The sequence below is a fragment of the Mauremys reevesii genome, linkage group 7 (assembly GCF_016161935.1).
Source record: "Mauremys reevesii isolate NIE-2019 linkage group 7, ASM1616193v1, whole genome shotgun sequence".
Taxonomy (NCBI): Eukaryota; Metazoa; Chordata; order Testudines; family Geoemydidae; genus Mauremys; species Mauremys reevesii.
Genome location: NC_052629.1, coordinates 124,443,360 through 124,464,334, shown reverse-complemented (window position 1 = coordinate 124,464,334; position 20,975 = coordinate 124,443,360). Strand labels below are relative to the sequence as shown.

General features: G+C 45.7%; 2 protein-coding genes across 2 annotated transcripts; both read left to right on the top strand.

Moving 5' to 3' along the window:
* The first annotated feature begins 10,812 nt into the window (after positions 1 to 10,812).
* RPP14 (ribonuclease P/MRP subunit p14) lies at positions 10,813 to 18,333 on the top strand. Its single transcript, XM_039546735.1, has 5 exons — positions 10,813 to 11,186; positions 11,287 to 11,371; positions 12,788 to 12,864; positions 17,340 to 17,418; positions 18,198 to 18,333. Exons 1-5 carry the CDS (start codon positions 11,089 to 11,091, stop codon positions 18,252 to 18,254), a joined length of 396 nt encoding a protein of 131 aa, XP_039402669.1. The 5' UTR covers positions 10,813 to 11,088; the 3' UTR covers positions 18,255 to 18,333.
* Positions 18,271 to 19,683, top strand: HTD2 (hydroxyacyl-thioester dehydratase type 2). The gene has a single exon (XM_039546734.1). The coding sequence runs from the start codon at positions 18,302 to 18,304 to the stop codon at positions 18,815 to 18,817; it is 516 nt and encodes a 171-aa protein (XP_039402668.1). The 5' UTR covers positions 18,271 to 18,301; the 3' UTR covers positions 18,818 to 19,683.
* The last annotated feature ends 1,292 nt before the right edge of the window (positions 19,684 to 20,975 follow it).

The following is a 20,975-nucleotide window of genomic DNA, read 5'->3' as shown; positions in this document are numbered from 1 at the left end:
TCTCAGATACCAGATTGAATCTCTGAAAAGTAAATATCTCTGCCTGTAAATAGAGCACATCTGTTCAGAAATTTGGAGACAAATAGAGCACCGCATGCTATTTACATAGTTCTTTTCAGAGCAGACTCAGACTGTACTTCTTCCAACACTCCTGAAGTTCATGCTAGTTTATAATGTCCTGTGTATTATGCACCAGATCCACAAACTCCAAGATGCGCTTTTGTCTGGAATGTAGATGTGACAGGAATGGAGTTTGTTGAAATAGCCACTCCACAAACAGCCAGCACTTGCATGACAGAAACAGGGTTAAGTACTATAGGAAGTCTCTGCCTCAGGGTACAAAGTTATTTGTGACTCTGTGACCATGACCCTTTTTGGGCAAAAAATCTCTGCATTTATCGTATACATTTGGGTACAAGAGTAGGATACTATGACAAGCATTTGTTCCCCACATCAGATTCTTCAGCTAGCTACTCATTTATTTCCTTTATCTACCCAAACGAAGTCATAATAGTTAAGCAATAAGAACATTTAGTCCTTATCCCCACAGTGTTCAGAACAATGCTAGCTGCAACCCTGATCAGAATGGCTGATACTAGCAGTGCTCTAACACTGTGTGCTGACCCTAGACAAGATTTTTCTCCCGTTAAAAATGGTGTTTTTCCCTCTGCAGGCTGGGTTCTTTTAGGCCTGATTTTCAGAAGTCCTAAGCATAAATTTAAACTGGAGTTGGAGATGTTCAGCACTTCTGAAAAACAGACCCTATTTTCCCCCTTCTGATACCTACCCCCTTCGGCAGGCTATGGTTATGTCTACGCTATGGGATTATTCCGATTTTACATAAACCGGTTTTGTAAAACAGATTGTATAAAGTCGAGTGCACGCGGCCACACTAAGCACATTAATTCGGTGGTGTGCGTCCATGTACCGAGGCTAGCGTCGATTTCTAGAGCGTTGCACTGTGGGTAGCTATCCTGTAGCTATACCATAGTTCCCGCAGTCTCCCCTGCCCATTGGAATTCTGGGTTGAGATCCCAATGCAAAAACAGTGTCGCGGGTGATTCTGGGTAAATGTCGTCACTCAATCCTTCCTCCGGGAAAGCAACAGCAGACAATCATTTTGTGCCCTCTTTCCCTGGATTGCCCTGGCAGACGCCATAGCATGGCAATCATAGAGCCCGTTTTGCCTTTTGTCACTGTCACCGTACGTGTACTGGATGCTGCTGACAGACGCGGTACTGCACTGCTACACAGCAGCATTCATTTGCCTTTGCAAGATAGCAGAGACGGTTACCAGTCATATTGCACCGTCTGCCGTTGTAAATTGGCGATGAGATGATGGTTATCAGTCGTTCTGTACTGTCTGCTGCTATCATGGGTGCTCCTGGCTGGCCTCCCTGAGGTCGGCCGGGGGCGCATAGACAAAAATGGGAATGACTCCCCGGGTCATTCCCTTCCTATGTTTTGTCTAAAAATAGTCCAGCCTAGAATATGAGGCAAGTGTACTAGAGAACCAGAGAGCACAGCTGCTCCGTGTCAGAGCCCCAGAGATCCCGCAGAAATGATGAGCTGCATGCCATTCTAGGGGGTGCCCCTGCAACACCCCCACCTGTTGCTTCCCTCCTCCCACACCCCTCCTGGGCTACTGTGGCAGTGTCCCCCCATTTGTGTGATGAAGTAATAAAGAATGCAGGAATAAGAAACACAGACTTTTTAGTGAGATAAAATGAGGGGGAGGAAGCCTCCAGCTGCTATGATAGTCCAGGCAGGACATTAAAGGGTAGGGCGGGAGAGGAGACCAGCCTTCCACTGCTATGATAGTCCAGGCAGTACAGAATCTTTTCTTTAGACATGACGGGGGGGGGGGGGCTGATGGAGCTCAGCCCCCAGTTGCTATGATGAGGATGGTTACCAGCCGTTCTGTACCATCTGCTGGGAATGACCAGGAGTCATTCCTATTTTTACCCAGGCGCCCCCAGCAGACCTCACCGAGGCCAGCCAGGAGCACTCACAGGATGATGACATGGACAGATACCAAGTCCTTTTGTACCATACCATCTGCCACCGGAGAGGGGAGGGGAGGGGAGAGGATGCTGCTGTTTAGCGCTGCAGCACCCCGTCTACCAGCAGCATGCAGTAGACATAGGGTGACATTGAAAAAAGGCGAGAAACGATTTTTTTCCTTTTTCTTTCGGGGGGTGGGGGAAGGGTGTAAATTGATGACATACACCCTGAAACACCTGGGAAAATGTTTTTGACCCTTCAGGCATTTGGAGCCCAGCCAAGAATGCAGATGCTTTTTGGAGACTGCGGGGACTGTGGGATAGCTGGAGTCCTCAGTACCCCCTCCCTCCCTCCATGAGTGTCCATTTGATTCTTTGGCTTTCCGTTATGCTTCTCACGCAGCACTGTGCTGAGTCCCTGCTGTGGCCTCTGTCTATCATAGCCTGGAGATTTTTTCAAATGCTTTGTCATTTCGTCTTCTGTAACGGAGCTCTGATACAACAGATTTGTCTCCCCATACAGCGATCAGATCCAGGATCCAGTATGGGGGGAGGGATAGCTCAGTGGTTTGAGCATTGGCCTGCTAAACCCAGGGTTGTGAGTTCAATCCTTGAGGAGGCCACTTAGGGATCTGGGGCAAAAATTGGTCCTGCTAGTGAAGGCAGGGGGCTGGACTAGATGACCTTTCAAGGTCCCTTCCAGTTCCAGGAGACTGGTATATCTCCAATTATTCTTATTCTATTCTATCTCCCGTACGGTCCATGCTGGAGCTCTTTTTGGATTTGGGACTGCATTGCCACCCGTGCTGATCAGAGCTCCACACTGGGCAAACAGGAAATGAAATTCAAAAGTTTGCAGGGCTTTTCCTGTCTACCTGGCCAGTGCATCTGAGTTCAGATCGCTTTCCAGAGCAGTCACAATGGTGCACTGTGGGATACCGCCCGGAGGCCAATACCGTCGATTTGCGGCCACACTAACCCTAATCCGACATGGCAATACTGATTTCAGCACTACTCCTCTCATCGGGGAGGAGTACAGAAACCAGTTTAAAGAGCCCTTTATATCGATATAAAGGGCCTCATTGTGTGGACGGGTGCAGGGTTAAATCGGTTTAACGCTGCTAAAGTTGGTTTAAACGCGTAGTGTAGACCAGGCCTACAACACAGTTCTATAACACTTTGAACACTCAGATCAGGGTAATAATGCAAGAACCCTGCTATTTTAACATCCCTTGTGTTTAAATGGGATTGTAGCTAGCGGAGTTCTGCTCCTAGTAAGGGCAGGACCAACATTTCCCCACTATTAAGCTACTTTATTGAATCGCTCTCTGTTTTTCAGATAGGAGTTTCTATCCATAGGGATCAATGCTGTGCTTTCACGCTTAGAGAGACATCAGCCAGTTCAACATATAATTCCATCTGTGGCCAGGATGGCTGATCGGGTTAGTGACAAGACCAGCAACATTTCTGCTCTAGGTCACACTGCATTCTTTCACTGTGCTCGGTATCAATGGTGGCTGATCTATGGGAAATGAGGCTGATCTCAGGTCTAGTTCCTAGCCTGCAGACCACATTCATAATTGATAATCTTGGCACTTGCAGCAGGAGACACGACTTGAGAGAGTTCAGACTGCTCAGCCCCTCCAAGTGAAGCTCCAAGCAGCGCACCTGGGGCAGCACGGTAAAGCTAGTGCTGCCTCCAGCAGTCCTGTTTCAGTCACAAGGTCAAGTTTACAATTTCCAAGTGAGTCACGCTGCCTCTTGAAAAAAATTGTATCTTTGTCTTTGTATTCAGCATGCTTGGTTTCCAAATGCCTACAAAGTTTAGCAGGAGCCAATGAACTGTTTGCTAGTATTTTGTTGCACATGACACACTGCGCATCAGGAACATCTTTATTTCCAACACACGTAAAACCAAAAGACAAATAACTTTCAACATACTTTAGTTTTGGTCTTTTAATACCTGCTGCTTCTTGTTTTTTGATATACTTCGGTGGAAGTTCTTTCATCTTGGATAACTCACTAGTACTAACAGATTTTTGGCAACAAAAGTCATCCTCACTTTGAAGTGTCACAATATTTTTGCTCGTTTATTTCGGCCACAGTTGGAGTACCAGAAGAACTTGCTTTTCGTTTCAAAGTTTCTTCTTTTAGCCATAAATCCATGGTGATTAGGTTTAGTAACAATTTTTAGAAATACTGATTGTCAATTTTTTTGTCACAAATATTTATATTGTTTCAAGCGAAGCTAGTTTAGTTGTGCTTATCGCACACATGGTAAAGACCCAAAGGTTTGAACGTGTTGAGTGAATGTTATATTCACCATGGCGTAAAGAGAATGGTGTGTGCATACCGCTGCAGTTCACGCAGCCTCGAGCGGAAGGGGTACAACGTCACCAACTGAAACGTGCCTGAAATGGGTAGACATCAACATGCTGGCGTGCCACGTTCTCTTTACACCATGATATTCAATACAAGATCAATAACTGGAAAAAGTTTTATGTTAAATTATAGTAATTCAAAAAGAGTTGTAAACTACACTTCAAATAAGCCAAATTTTAAAAAATTTAAAGACACTTTTTTTAATTACGATTCTTTCATGGAACACCTATTCACATCGTGCAGAACACCAGTGTTCCGTGGAACACAGTTTGGGAAACACTGTCCTATATCAACAAATCACACCTGTTTTTACTGTTCATTTGCTAGGCCATTTGTCACAAGCCTAATTCAAAAGACAAAATCACTGGATTGTGATCTAATCAAGCAGCATTTTTCCTACTTTACCTAGCTGTCAATTTTGATTATTATCAATGTAAGTATTTTTTCATCAGTTTTGTGTGTGTGCGGTGAAATCGACGTCCATAAACATTTACTGATAAAAAGCTACTCCTTCCAAGCCTAGATAACATTGAGCCATGTGAGGGGGTCACCCTTTCATTGTGCAAGCCCAAGTTCAATTCCGCATTGCCATCTGGTGTTTACAGATGGAATAGCCAAAAACTTTAGCCCTAGGAATTTTTTGAATGACAGATCAATGAATGCATTAAATTGTCATTGGTGCTGATCACCATCATGAAGTGTATATAAAAGACAACAGCGTGGGATGTGAACTAAAGAACAGTTTCCGTATTCTTGATAACTAGTGCTAGACTAACGATTAAGTCCGGTGTGTGTTCATCTACCCATGTGAGGGGAGGTCCAGAAATGGGCCAGATCTACTCTTTATGTCCTGCAAACCTACGCTCACCTGGAGAGTCAATGAGTACTCATATTGGTCAGGGTTTGCAGGACTGGGCCACATGTCCTTTCCAATCTTGGAAAGACAAAACAAAACAAAACCCACCACCAACAAATCAATCCCAGGAAAGCCAGGCTTAGAGGCCTTCTCCCATATCAAAGTTTAAAAGAGCACCTGCAATGGATGCAGTGACACCTCCTGTCTCTGAGGGAGCTAGTTTTAAAGGATCCCTCAGGTGTGACAGGCATTTGAGTAGCTTAGAGCAGTGGTCTCCAAAGTGGGGTGCGCAAGATGATCCATTGGGGGGCACGGCGAGAGGAGCGCAACCAGAGCAAAGGAGCGGCACGCAGGGCCGCCCGGGGGTGGGGCCAAGCGGGGCAATTTGCCCCAGGCCCCGCAGGGGCCCTCACGAGAGTTTTTTGGGGGCCCTGGAGCTGCTTCTGCCGGCAATTCAGCGGCAGGGGGTCCTTCCGCTCCAGGACCCGCCACCTAAGTGCCCCGAAGACCTGCAGCAGGGGGTTCTTCTGCCCAAGTGCCAGGAATTTGGTGGCAGGGTGACCCCAGGCCCCCTGAATCCTCTCGGCGGCCCTGGTGGCACAGCAGGAGGAGCACTGCTGGGGGGGGGGGGGAGGAAAAAGGGCAGCCGGAGAAGGGAGGGCGTGAGCGAGTGGGGAAGCTACCCGCCCCCCTCCCCGGGCAGGGCCACCCAGAATGCAGGGGCTTTAGGGGCTGCAGGGCCCTGGGCTAAGGGGGCCCTGGGACCCTGGCCTGCAGCTCTAAAGCCCTTTTCGGAATGTGGCCCTGAGTCCTCCGGCCCATGGAGGAGCAGGGGCAGCCGCACAGCCAGCGGCCAGAAAGAACCCCTTCCCCTTCAAAGCCTACTGGAGAGAAGTGGTGCTTTGAAGGGGAAAGCGCCGCTTCTCTCCAGCCGCTGGCTGCGCGGCTGCCTCTGCTCCTCCTGAGTCCTCTGGCCCATGTTCACAGGGCTGCATTCTGAAGGGGGCTTTAGAGCTGCAGGCTGGGGCCCCCTTAGCCCAGGGCCCTGCAGCCCTTAACGCCCCTGCGTTCCAGGTGGCCCTGCCTGGCCGGGGGGAGCTCCCAGAATCGCAGCCATGGGGGCGGTGCCATGCTGCGCAGAGCCACCTGCACACCCCCTGCACCAAACAGGAGCTGCCCCAGGTAAGTGCTCTGCACCTCCTGCCTGCCCCCGCCCTGAGCACCCTCCTGCATCCTAACTCCCTTCCAGACCCCGCACCCTAACCCTAATCCAGACCTTCAAATAGCTGTATCACAGTGTTAAACCAAGATGTTCAGAAATAATGAAGCATAATCAATCACATTAATTTTTTTTGTGAAAGCAAAAAGTTTTTTGTACCGTTAATATATTTTTAAATATTATTTCATCTTTATATCATCCTTTTAATTTCTATTTTTTGTTTTATAATGTACATAATATTAGTATAGTAGTACATGTATATAATTTATACATAAATAAATATACATATATTGAGGGTGCGTGCTCAAAATTTTTTTTACTGATAGGGGTGTGCGATCAAAAAGTTTGGAGACCACTGGCTTAGAGCACAGGTCCTGATAGCAACAGCAGCACTTGTTATAGAGAGGGCTGCAATGGAGGAGTGACAGCAGCAAAGTCATGGGACAAGCCAGCAGTAGAGGCGCCCCAGGAAGTTTGTAATGTAGTAGATTAGAGGGCAGATAGAAGCCATGGTGCAGCTTCTAGGCAGTACCAGTAGCTTTTGCCCTTTTTTTTATTTTTAAAAAACAACCCAGTTATGGGAAACTTAAAAAAAAAAAAAAAAAAGGCAGCAGCAGCTCCAAAAAATGCAGTCTAGATCCTGTATCATGTTAATGAACATGGCAAGTCTGTGCATGGAATTTTAATTACTAATAGTGTCCATACCCATGCAATGCACAGGTCTTTCCCTGTGGAACTTGGGCAGGGAGGGAAGCTCATTATAGCATATAAAACGAAGTGTTGTTAGATACAGCATTTGCTGAGTAGAGCGCATTGTAGTTAAGGTTGTTGTGACTTTCACCAGGATAAAACGCCGATTCTTAAGTTCACAGCATTCCAGGGAATTCTCCTTTGAGTCTGGCATTTTCCACACTCTATCTCAGCCCAAAGAGTGAATATTTTAGAATATCTTTTCACTTGTTTTTACTTTAAGGTGAAAAAATACACAGCATTTTCACAGAGTGCAACTAAAGATACTTTCTTTGTGCACCTGACTCATGGATGCACTTTAAATTGGAGATGTTATGGGTACCTAGTCCTCACTGAGGCTGGTCTGAGTATCTGTTTTAAAAATCACTAACCAATAAGCATTTAAGCAACTCAGTTCTGCTTACACATGTTTTGGTCTCTCTGTACCAGCCAGAGCGCTGAAACTGACGGCAGAACTAAGGGTCTGAGCTGCTCTCTACCCAGAAAGAACAGGAGTACTTGTGGCACCTTAAAGACTAACAAATTTATTTTAGCATGAGCTTTCGTGAGCTGCAGCTCACTTCTTCGGATGCATAGAATGGAACACACAGACAGGAGATATTTATACATACAGAGAACATGAAAAGGTGGAAGTATGCATACCAACAGGAAGAGTCTAATCAATTGAGATGAGCTATCATCAGCAGGAGGAAAAAAAACTTTTTGAAGTGATAATTAAGATGGCCCATAGAAAGTGTGAGGAGGACTTAACATAGGGAAATAGATTCAATTAGTGTAATGACCCAACCATTCCCAGTCTCTGTTTAGGCCACAGTTAATTGTATCTAGTTTGCATATTAATTCGAGTTCAGCAGTTTCTCTTTGGAGTCTGTTTTTGAAGTTTTTTTGTTGCAAAATTGCCACATTCAAGTCTGTCACTGAGTGGTTAGAGAGGTTGAAGTGTTCTCCCACTGGTTTTTGAATGTTATGATTCCTGATGTCAGATTTGTGTCCATTTATTCTTTTGCGTAGAGACTGTCCGGTTTGGCCAATGTACATGGCAGAGGGGCATTGCTGGCACATGATGGCATATATCATGTTGGTAGATGTGCAGGTGTACGAGCCCCTGATGGCGTGTCTGATGTGATTAGGTCCTATGATGGTGTCACTTGAATGGATATGTGGACAGAGCTGGCATCGGGCTTTGTTGCAAGGATAGGTTCCTGGGTTAGTGTTTATGTTGTATGGTGTGCGGTTGCTGGTGAGTATTTGCTTCAGGTTGGGAGGCTGTCTATAAGTGAGGACTGGCCTGTCTCCCAAGATCTGTGAGAGTGAGGGATCATCTTTAAGGATAGGTTGTAAATCTTTGATGCGCTGGAGAGGTTTTAGTTGGGGGCTGCAGGTGATGGCTAGTGGTGTTCTGTTATTTTCTTTTTTAGGCCTGTCCTGTAGTAGGTGGCTTCTGGGTACTCTTCTGGCTCTGTCAATCTGTTTTTTCACTTCAGCAGGTTGGTATTGTAGTTTTAAGAATGCTTGATAGAGATCTTGTAGGTGTTTATCTCTGTCTGAGGGATTGGAGCAAATACGGTTGTATCTTAGAGCTTGGCTGTAGACAATGGATCGTGTGGTATGTCCGGGATGGAAGCTGAAGGCATGTAAGTAAGTATAGTGGTCAGTGGGTTTCCGGTATAGGGTGGTATTTATGTGACCATCGTTTATTAGCACAGTAGTGTCTAGGAAATGGACCGCTTGTGTGGATTGGTCTAGGCTGAGGTTGATGGTGGGATGGAAATTGTTAAAATCACGGTGGAATTCCTCGAGGGCTTCTTTTCCATGAGTCCAGATGATGAAGATGTCATCAATGTAGCGCAAGTAGAGTAGGGGCATTAGGGAACGAGAGCTAAGGAAGCGTTGTTCTAAGCCAGCCATAAAGATGTTGGCATACTGAGGGGCCATACGGGTACCCATAGCAGTGCCACTGACTTGAAGATATATATTGTCCCCAAATGTGAAATAGTTGTGGGAGAGGACAAAGTCACAAAGTTCAGCCACCAGGTTAGTCAGCTCTGTCCACATATCCATTCAAGTGACACCATCATAGGACCTAATCACATCAGACACGCCATCAGGGGCTCGTACACCTGCACATCTACCAACGTGATATATGCCATCATGTGCCAGCAATGCCCTTCTGCCATGTACATTGGCCAAACCGGACAGTCTCTACGCAAAAGAATAAATGGACACATCTGACATTAGGAATCATAACATTCAAAAACCAGTGGGAGAACACTTCAATCTCTCTAACCACTCAGTGACAGACTTGAAGGTGGCAATTTTGCAACAAAAAAACTAAACAGAGATTGGGAATGGTTAGGTCATTACACTAATTGAATCTATTTCCCTATGTTAAGTTCTCCTCCCACCTTCTATGGGCCATCTTAATTATCACTTCAAAAAGTTTTTTTCCTCCTGCTAACGATAGCTCATCTCAATTGATTAGACTCTGCCTGTTGGTATGGGTGCTTCCACCTTTTCATGTTCTCTGTATGTATAAATATCTCCTGTCTGTGTGTTCCAGTCTATGCATCCGAAGAAGTGAGCTGCAGCTCACGAAAGCTCATGCTACAATAAATGTGTTAGTCTCTAAGGTGCCACAAGGACTCCTGTTCTTTTTCACATACAGACTAACACGGCTGCTACTCTGAAACCTCTCTACCCAGAAAGTGCTTTAGGACCTCAGGGCACAGCCCCGGGGCTACCAGGGGGCGAGTGAAGGTGGCCGCTGAGGCAGGGTGGATGCGGGGAGCACGCCCAGCTTGTCAGCCCCTGGCTCGGCCTGAGCTGTGTGCACAGAAGGGCCCCGGCAGCAGCAGACCAGAGGCGAGAAAAATCCCGCCCCCTTCAGGTGCCCAACGCTCCCCCCCGCCCCCCCCCCGCCGACCAGGGCCCAGAGTTACGGTAACGGTGCTGCCCCTGGCCACGGTACCTGGCTGAGGGAGCGGCTGCACCCGCCGCCCGAGGCCGGGCTGCTGAGGTACGAGCGGGGTTGATTGTCTCTCACCCCGCTCCTGTTCCTCCCGGGGTTCTGTCTGCGACCTGTCCCCGCTGCTCTGAGCCTGGCCGGCCTCGGCCCGCCTCCACCAGCCTTTTCCCGCCCTCGGGGCGCCACGTTTGGCCCTTCCCTCCCGCCTTCGCTAGTCCCTTCGCAGCCACGCTGATTGGCACCTGCCGCCCTAGGCCGGGCCGCGCGGCCAGATCCCCATGGCAACGCGGCGGCCTGAGGGGGAGGGAGCCCAGCAACTGTGACCAGGCCACAGCGGCGCGCGGAGAAATCGTTAAGTCAGCGGAGCATCGCGCACGCGCCGTAGCCCGGTCACTGGGGAGCATCGCGCACGCGCAGAGCAGAGTCGAGCCCGACGGGCGCTGCCGGAGCTGCGACAGCAACCAAGGTGCCGTCCCGCAGGCTCCAACATAGCGCCCAACCCCCTCTCCTACTTCTCATCAGCCCCACTGGGACGCCGTAGGGGGCGGGCCGTGTCGATGTCCCCCATTGGCCACGAGGAGGAGCTGCTCGCTGATTGGTCGGTGGGGCGGACAGAGCCGCTTCTCCCCCCCCCAGGTGAGCTAGGAGAGCGGCCGAGGAGCGCGGGGCCGGTTCGGTTCAACCCCGCGCGCTGGGCGGCCAGTGCCTGTGACGCCGCGCCGCTGTAGCGCTCCCAGGCCGGCCCGGCGCGTGCGCAGAGCTCGGCCCGGCACTGCAGGGGGAGCCCCGGTAACTGAGCCCGGCTCCGGGCCCCCACCCCGCTGCCGGGGGTACAACCTGCTGCCGGCGGGCGGGCGGGCCTGGCATTTCCGCGGCGCCCCAGCGCCACGCCCGGCTCCCGTGTAGGCCTAGCATGGTGGAACGGGGCGAAGGGAAGCGGCCCGAGCCTGCTGCCTTCGAAAGACTAGTTCTCAGGAACGCTTCTGAGCACCACTACATGAAGATCTGTTTGTAAGTTCAGCCCCCCCCCGCCCTATTTTTAAATACAAAATCCAGTTTCAGCTCAATAGACGTGACTAATGAGACTTGATGTAAACATTGTTCTTTTCAGAGAATTTCAAGGAGGTGGAATTAGATTGAACGCTGCTCATTTCAAGCAACTTATTATTTCAGCACTGAAGGAATTGCATGGGGAGGTATGAGATCATTGACCCTGTGATGGACTATTGTACTTTTCTGAATTCCTTGTAAATATAATTCCATTGACTTTTTTTTGTAGTATGGTCCAGAAGCAACCATTATGATGATCTAGTTTCTAGTGTAAGTTCTTGCATTATAATGGCCAAAGAACTTCATCTAATAATTTATGCATCAAGCCCATAACTCTGGGTTGAGTTGAGCCTCTCTCTCAACTTGAAGATTGCACATGATGGAGAATCACCACATCCTTAAATAAATAGTGCTGACTTTTTTTAAAAACCATTATTTCAAATGGAAAGTCTAGGCGAGTGTGCTGCTGAATGAGCCTGATCTTTCTGCACCTTGTTCTTTATTTACCACACTATGATTATGTTTTGGGTTTTGTTTTTTTTAAATCTGTAAACGTCAGGCTGCTTTTAACAATGGTAGTAAATGTTACAATTCTTTTGTTTAAGTAGGCAAATGTATGAAAATCCCATCTTCACTGCAGTTCTGATGTGTATTCAAAGTCTTCTGAACCCTGAAGTTTCTTGTGCTGCATACACGATTCATCAGACCTAACATTAATTTTAGCAGGGCAAAGAATTTTGACTAATTGACTTCTCAGTGTGGAAGCTGTTTCACTCAAAATTGCAAACTAGCGATTCTGGAAGTGGTCAGGCTGGGTCAGTATGTGGATGGGGTCCCTCAAAAGATAACCAAGATGTTGGTGATTCTCTAGGCTCGTGGCCTAATGAGGGATTCCAGCTCGTCTTTTAAATTATGTTCTAATGGAGTGAATAGTTTTACCCGAATTAGAATTATTAATAGAAAGTTAGAGCTGAAAGTAAGCAGAAAGGAATGAAGGGAAAGGAAGAAACAATTTAAAATTATTTCCCTCCTGCTCCCTCAGAGCCCTTCTCTCCCTGCTTTCTGCTATTTCATAGACTTTGGCTTTTAAGTTCAAGAAACTGAACTAGGAGCCTTAATGTACCTCCTATCAGCCTGGATGCTGCTTCAGTGCTATTTGACACTCACTGAGCTGGGTGTGAAAAGAGCCATTTTCCTTTAAGTCCCAGTATCAGTGCTCCTACTGTAGTGGAGCTTCAAAGGGAAAACAGCAGAAGGGAATATGGCCTACTGGACTGGAACTAAAGAGGTCCTAGGTTTTATTCCTGGCTCTGCCACTGATTTACTGAGTGAGGTGGGACAAGTCATATCACCTCTTTGAGTTTTGCCAACTGTAAAATGGTGATAAGAATGCAAAGTGCTTTGAGATCTGTGAATGAAAAGGGCTATATAAGAGCTGGGTATTACAAAGTTGCTCTAATAATAATATTTTCAGTTGGAGAACTTGGAAATCATATGTTCATAAACTGGTGTTAAAGCAGTGAATAATATTAATTTAACAGTAGTGCCCTATTTGTGCATAGGTTGGTGCAGCCTTGCCCGTTGATGTCTTAACATATGAGGAAAAAACCTTATCTGCAATACTAAGAGTTCCTAGCAGGTAAGACACTGACTGCATATATAGTACCTTGCAAGTACCAACATGGAGTTGTGTAAGATGTATAAATAACCTTTAATTTCAAAATAACTAGCTTACAACTTCTGATAGTTTCCTATCAAAATAAGGGAGAAAATAATAGCTGTGATTTCATAGAAATGCAGGGCTGGAAAGAACCTTGGGAATTTTTCAAATCCAGCCCCTGCACTGGGGCTAGACCAAGTAAACCTAGACCATCCCTGACAGGTGTTTGTCCAGCTTGTTCTTAAAAATCTCCAGTGATGGAGATTCCACAACCTCACTTGGAAGTCTATTCCAGTGCTTAACTCCCCTTCTAGTTAGAAAGTTATTTCTAATATCTAACCTACCGGCAAATCTTTCTTGCAGCAGATTAAGCTCATCACAACTACTTCTACCTTCAGTAGACAGGGAGAACAATTGCTCACTGTCCTCTTTATAATAGCCCTTAACATAATTGATTGTTATTAGGTCGCCCTTCAGTCTTCTTTTCCCAAGACTAAACATGCCTGGATTTTTTAAATGTTTCCTCATGGGTCAGATTTTCTAAAGCTGTTTGTGTGTTGCATTCTTTGACAAGGTAATAAGCCTTGTAGATAGGGGGGAAGGGGTAGATTTGGTATATCTCGACTTCAGTAAGGCTTTTGATACTGTCTTGCATGACCTTCTCATAAACAAACAAGGGAAATACAACCTAGATGGAAGAGCATATTGAGTGGGGTCTTGTAGGGATCAGTTCTGGGTCCAGTTCTGTTCAACATCTTCATCAGTGATTTAGATGATGGCATAGAGAGTTCACTTATAAAGTTTGTAGATAACACCAAGTTGGGAGGAGTTGCAAGTGCTTTGGGGGATAGCATTAAAATTCAGAATGATCTGGAGAAACAGTCTGAAGTAAATAGGATGAAATTCAGTAAGGACAAATGCAAATTACTCCACTTAGGAAGAACAATCAGTAGTGCAGATACAAAATGGGAAATGACTGCCTAGGAAGAAGTACTGCGGAACGGGATCTGGAGGTCCTAGTGGATCACAAGCTAAATAAGAGTCAGCAGTGTAACGCTGTTGCAAAAAAGCAACCATCATTCTGGGATGTATTAGCAGGAGTATGGTAAGCAAGACACAAGAAGTAATTCTTCCACTGTACTCCGTGCCGATTAGGCCTTAGCTGGTGTATTGTCCTGTTCTGGGTGCCACATTTCAGGAAAGATGTGGACAAATTGGACGAAGTCCAGAGAAAAGCAACAAAAATAAGTGTAGAAAAACATGATCTGTGAGGGAAGATTGAAAAAATTGGGTTTGTTTAATCTGGAGAAGAGAAGACTTGGCGGAAGGGCATAACAGTTTTCAAGTACATAGAAGGTTGTTACAAGGAGGAGGGAGAAAAATGGTTCTCATTAACCTCTGAGGATAGGACAGGAAGCAATGGCCTTAAATTGCAGCTAGGGCGGTTTAGGTTGGACATTAAGAAAAACGTCCTGTCAGGGTGGTTAAGCACTGGAATAAATTGCCTAGGGAGGTTGTGGAATCTCCATCATTGGAGATTTTTAAGAGCAGCTTAGACAAACACCTGTCAGGGATGGTCTTAGGTCAGGGATTCTCAAACTGTGGGTTGGGACCCCATTTTAATGAGGTCACCAAGGCTGGTGTTGTCCCTGGGCCCCAGCATGTCTGAAGCCCAAGCCCCACCACCCAGGGCTAAAGTTACATGCCCCCTGCCCAGGGCAGAAGCCCTTGGGCTTCAGCCTTGGCCCCCCCAGCCCAGGGCGGCAGGGCTTGGACGGGCTCAGTCTTCAGTCCCCCTTCCTGGGGTCGTGTAGTGATTTTTGTTGTCCGAAGGGGGTCATGATGCAATGAAGTTTGAGAACTGCTGTCTTAGATAATGCTTAGTCCTGCCAAGTAGGCTTAGCAATCTGGTGGCAGCTCCCAGAGGGGATTCTGTGATCCAACCCGTCACAGTGGCGTAGTCGAGCAGGATCTGTGCACAGCTGATTGCTTTGAGACACTGGTAGTGATTTTAAGTTAATTTTACGTGTGGTGGTTGGAGAAGAGACAAAGTGGTTATTGGTTTGTTGTTTTCTGTTTGCTTATTTCGGGTAAGGGAAGTAGTGACCAAAAAGGAAGTGCCAAAAAAAAAGAGAGTGCAGGGGGCTAGACTAGGTGGCCTCTCGAGGTCCCTTCCAGTCCTGCGATTCTATGATTCTTGTGTGTTTCTGGGATGTGTGTGAATGCTGCTTAGTGATCGCTCAGGAGTGTTTTGTTTTTGTTTTGTTTTTCCCTAACTGCACGTGAATTTCAAGAGATACCTATGGGGGGGCACCTGGCCCAGAATTGGTAGATGCTTCATCCTTCACTGATATGAGACAATCCATTGCTGAAAAAGGGAGCTTTTTCACACTCAATTATCAAGTGGCTGCTTAAAAGTCTGGAGGAGGACACTTATAGCCTTATTGGCCTCTAGATAGTCTGTACTGTATTCTTATACTGCCCTCATCACCATGGTAGCTGAGTGCCTTCCAGCAGTGCATTAAATGACATGGTTTATTCTATTCTCATCCTCTGCTCGGGGAGAATTACATGTATAGCGTAGTGTCTTTTTTGTTTTGGATTTTTGCATGTACACACTGCTACGTGTTAGAGAAGGCAGGGTGAAGAATGTGCCTGGCACCTGGAGTAGAGGAGGATCAGTTGTGGAGCAAAACTGTAAATGATTCCTCTCCATTTTAGAAAGCTCTGTGAAACGCCTTTTTAAGGTGTGAAATCCAGTACCTGGCCTTTTAGAGCAGTCTTTACATCCTTATTATCTTTCAACGTTAATACTGTGAGGTCTGCCTGATTTAGATTCTAGAAGTTAGAGCAAGGGCATTGAAAGTTCGTCTCTGATCCTGACTCTGCCACTGACTTGCTCTGTGACCATGAGTAAGTTACTTAGCATCTCTGTAATGGTGTCCCTATCTGTAAAATGAGGATAAGTGAGCAGCTTTATAAGGCACATTAAGACTTTTTGATGTAAAGCACTAAATAACTTGGGGGTAATCATTTACTACTAAGGGCTAGTCTACACTGGCGGCTCTAGCGGCAGCACTTTAATGTGCCTTGTGTGGTCGCGGCACAGCGTTGAGAGAGAGCTCTCCCGGCGTTCTAAAAAATCCACCTCCACGAGGAGCGTAGCTTCCAGCGCTGGTGCAGTGTCTACACTGGTGCTTTACAGTGCTGAAATTTGCTGAGCTCAGGGGGAGTTTTTTCACAGCCCGAGTGAGAAAGTTGCAGTGCTGTAAATTGCTAGAGTAGACAAACCCTAAGAAAAATGGTAAAGCACCAGGAATCAAAAGAGCAGTAAAAAGGCAGACTAAGAAACCACCTCAAACGCAACAAATTTCCATTGGCATTTGTGGGTTTCAACTATTTTTGACTCAGAGACCACAGAAATGTGACTGGTCCAGAATAGTTAAAATGAACACTGTGGTCTAAAAAGTGGCTAAGTTGTGTAAACCTCACAACGTCTTGACAGATCTGCCTCCTGTGTGTAGTCCTATCCACTGCATTCACTTACAAAAGTAAGTGTTCAGTACTAGTTACACCTGCAGACCCAATGCAGGTTAGAGTGAACTGGATAGTGTTCCTTGTGCATCAACAGAATTGGTTCCTGCATTCCAGGCAAGGCTTTGGAGCTCCGCTCCAGCTCCAAGCAAAAACCTGCAGCTCCACTGCTCCGGAGCTGCTCCGCACTCTGGCTCTGCTCCAAAGCCTTGGTTCCACGGCCAGTCAGTTACACCTGAGGTTAATCAGTTGATGGCAGTAGGGTTGCTCAGGTGGCACTGAAAGGACAATTGGGCCCACAGAATCTATTACTGATGATGAAGCATGACCTAGAAAGAACCCAGCTTGATTTTGCTAGGCTGAGTATGCAGGGCTGGAAGTTAAAGACTCAAACATCTTTTTACTTAAATTGAGCAAACTTGATACGTACTCAGTGAGACAATAAACATGGATCCATACAGTGTTCCTATCTTAAAACATAAAATGACCAGGAGTGGATGATGTAGTACTGAAATCTGTGTCTGTTATCCCTTGCTGTGGGAAGAGGTCAGGAGCAGTTGGGAGATTAGGGCACTAAAGATGAATGGAAGCTATTGGGGATGGGGAAGGGAAGGAGACTAAAAGCACAGAAAGAGCGGTTCAGGAAACAGGTCCAGGAAAAAAGGGTTTGACAAGGGCAAAACCCATGAGCATTGATTGTATTAAATACTTCAAACCATAGATAAGACAAACTACACTGAAAGGTAATTGTGTCACAAACTTGTCACCAGAGCCCACTGATGAAATTACCAGCTGTAAAATGCAGTTGGGAGTTCATTATTCCTTCTGTTTAGGGTATCTCTGTTTAAGCTGTATACCCAGCAGCAAAACCTTTGAGGCATGTGAATCCTAATAATATAATTAATGTTGTCATTATTTAGTGGCCTTGTCAAGCTGTGGAGTGCTCTAACACTGCTGGGCTCCTACCAGAACAGGAAGTGTGCTTTCAGAGTGATACAGGTAAAGCCCTAGGGAACTCTGGGACCTGCCCCTGAATTTTAGTCCTCTTTAGGGTTACTCAGCCTACTCAAGTACACAAAACCTCTTAATAGTGACATGGCTTACTTGTGTAAAAACTGATCCGGTTTTAGAGTTAAATACCCTTAAGGATGGGTGTGAAACAGATTGGTGAGAGATTGAATCAGTCTGTCTTATAATTGCTGACATTCAGTCGACTTGCATTGTCATGTCCAGGTCTCTCTTTATATTGTACCCTAACAATCACCTGTTGTCATATCTGGGGTTGTCTGAGAGGAAGTAGATGCTGGGAATCATCTTTCATTTTGGGGGCCCACATAGATGCGATGTTGTAAAACTAGACTCTTGTGTCTGAGTTTCATCACTTTACATATCTACTACAGTGAGGTCAGGTCTGATCTTGTTAACAGATTTTTGAGGAAACTAATTTCCATGACAGTTTGTCCTTGGCCCCTATCTGGCCTATTTTCCCCCCACTGTGACTCACCCACTTCAAACCCCAGTGCACTCGAACTCCAGAGCCCAATGCTTGTTCCTTTTGAAATGCTCACTTCCTTCTGCCACGTAACGTTCAGTAACCTGAGTCTGGGAGCTGGAGTTGGTCTCCAAGGGGATAGTTGAATAACATGGTTGACTTAAGTTGCTCTAATTTTGCGTTATAGGGGAGGAATTTGTTGTGGTGTGTTTTTTTTTATCTTGCCTGCTGGAAAGTGTTTGGTATGTGTGATGTTTTCATAATATGTCATTTTTTCCCCCACCAGACCTCTCCATTTCTCCTTGCATTATCTGGGAACAGTAGAGAACTCATCCTGGATTGAATACACAGGAGACATGGTTGGACTGTAAGAAGCAGACGTTGCTCAAGATGTTGGCACTACTCAGACCTAGAATTTTTGGTGGGGATTTCAAAAGAACCATCCTGACAAAACCAGATATTGCCAGCTCATTGCTTAGATCTCCCTCTCTTCAGTGTTTACATATACAGGTTGGAGACAAGGCTGCGCTTACTAAAGCCTTCACACAGAAGGATGTTGTTAGTTTTGCTGACTTAACTGGGGACACAAACCCACTGCATCTGAATGAAGACTATGCAAAGAGAACTAGGTTTGGGAGAACAATTGTACATGGAGTTTTGATCAACGGACTTATTTCTGCAGTTATAGGTACTAAAATGCCTGGCTATGGTTGTGTGTTTCTTTCTCAGGAAATTCACTTCCCAGCTCCCTTGTACATTGGAGAAGAAGTCTTAGCTGCAGCAGAAGTGACGAGACTGAAAAGATCTGTTGCATACATTTCAGTATCATGTACTGTTAGGGAAAGTGAAAAGATTGTCATGGAAGGGATAGTGAAAGTCATGGTGTCAGAAGGTCAGCGCTCCTGACTGCACGGCGCTTTATTCTTTAGTAAAATTCAGAAGTACGTGGGGGGGCTCACATGTATGGTACCTCAAACCTTGGTAGGAGGAAGCCTGCAGAAACACTTTGAAGGACACAGCTTGCTGTCCATTTTGAGAGCTACTGTGCCTTGTAGGTGAGAGATGTAAAATATCACTTTTGATGGCCTGTAAGGACACACGAAGATCAGTATGATCCATACTTACCTTACATCTATTACCATTGTGTGCCACCAAGCCTATTCTGTTTCCTAGCTCAACTGTCTTTCACCAAAATAAACACCATTCTTTACTGGAAGCTTTTACAAAGAAATGTTTACTTCATGTAGTGTTCTGGTGTTGGTCAAGAGATTCCTGTCCCCTGACTAGTAAACATGGAGCCAAGATAAGTATCTCAGGTAGATAAATATAGTATTCTCTTGGTTCCTTGTTACTATTGCACAATATGTGCCACATTTTATATGTCTGATATATTGAGTTTTGAACTCTTGTTTGGTTTGAGGTTCTAGATATGGCAAAGGGCCAAATCTCTCTCTCAGACAGGCCCCTCCCCCCTTCTATGAATTCAATGAAGTCCAAGGGCCTACGTGGGTGAATAAAGCGAGCAGCATCGGGTTCATATTAACACATGCGTGTCATCCTCTCCCCTGACTTACAAGAATAAAAAGCTTTTTATTCAAACGCTGCCTTTATTAGGGTAGCTCTGATGTTTCTTTCACAAATTAATGCATTGTTCCACTTCATTTTCAAGCGAAAGTCATTTGATTTAAGGCTATCATTAGGCCAAACAAAAATGGTCTGTGTAAAGGTCTTGGATAACCTCCTACCACTGCTAAACTACAAACTAAATGTCATGTGGCAACCTGTCACAAATGAAGGAACTCTTAAAACTAAATTATAAGGGAACTTTACAGACATCTGGCTACACATGGTAGCTTTATGAGCTAAACCCTTTATACTCCAGAATTGCTTATTGGGTGATCAAAATTGGGCCTTGATCTGCTTTGGAAAGAGGGTAGATAGAAGGAAGTGTTTTTAATAGGTCTGTTATTTCAGACAACACATGGAGCCAAATGTGCATGAGAGAGACAGGCAGAGTTTGATCAGATCAGAATAAATGAGGTGGCTGCTGTAACCTTAAATTTACCTGACAAGGTAGTTATCTGCCCCCTGGTACCATAGTGTTTGAGCAGACTCTTAAACTTTAATGTATTTCTCCTCTCAACAGACCTGTGAGGTCGGGAAGTGCTATGATCCCTATTTTTCAGATGGGGAAGTAAGGCCCAAAGAGACTAGGGGACTGATTTTTGAAGGTATTTAGACATCTAAAGCTGCAGCTAAGCACCTAGTGGGGTTTCCCATAGTACCTAGTCAGCTATCATCATATTTTGATGCGTAATACCTTTAAAAATACTGACTGCAAAAGGTCATATGGGGCATTTACAGGGAATTAAACCTGGGGTTTCCAAAGTCCCATGCTAACACCCCAAACCCTGGGCTGTACTAAATAGCGAAGTCTGACACCATTCTCAGAGCTGCAGGAATCATAGAACTGGAGGGGACCTCAAGAAGTCATCTAGTCCAGTCCCCTGCACTCAAGGCAGGACTAAGTATTATCTATACAATGTAAGCTAGAGCAACGTGCTGTGCATCTGATGGCAGTTTGGCTCATAACTTACTCTGTGGATACAATGGATAGTCAGAGTACACTAGGCTGACTTCTGCTTTAGCAGCTGTAGTTCCTTTTCTCTCTTAAAGTTAGTCTCATTCCAGGTCTGTTTATGATATCTATATATACTAAATCTCTAGGCATGCTTACATTAAGAATGATACGTTGTGAATAACAGAACTGCCAGCCAGAATTAGGAGGAGAGACAGACAAAGCAAACATCCATTCTTAGACCTTAGGCTTTGGACTCTGTGGGAGCTTGTTGGAACCATTGCCAGAATCAAGAGCTTTCTACTGACCAAGCCTGTGTCCCACTGTACAAATCTGGGGTCTGTCAGCTTGAGCGTAGCAGCTGTCTTCTGTGAGGGTGTGGTAGCCTTTAGACTTGTCCCATACAGGGCTTTATAGATCAATATTACAGTTGATTTTTTTAAACACACAATAAGTCAATCTAGCCTTTCAAGCTGAAGCAAATCT

What these genes read in the sequence shown, in the direction of transcription:
- RPP14 (XM_039546735.1), top strand. Translation starts at nt 11,089, where the DNA reads ATGGTGGAACGGGGCGAAGGGAAGCGGCCCGAGCCTGCTGCCTTCGAA. An exon ending in CACTACATGAAGATCTGTTT is followed by an intron (nt 11,187 to 11,286) that starts GTAAGTTCAGCC and finishes TGTTCTTTTCAG; the next exon opens with AGAATTTCAAGGAGGTGGAA. An exon ending in ATACTAAGAGTTCCTAGCAG is followed by an intron (nt 12,865 to 17,339) that starts GTAAGACACTGA and finishes GTCATTATTTAG; the next exon opens with TGGCCTTGTCAAGCTGTGGA.
- HTD2 (XM_039546734.1), top strand. Translation starts at nt 18,302, where the DNA reads ATGTTGGCACTACTCAGACCTAGAATTTTTGGTGGGGATTTCAAAAGA.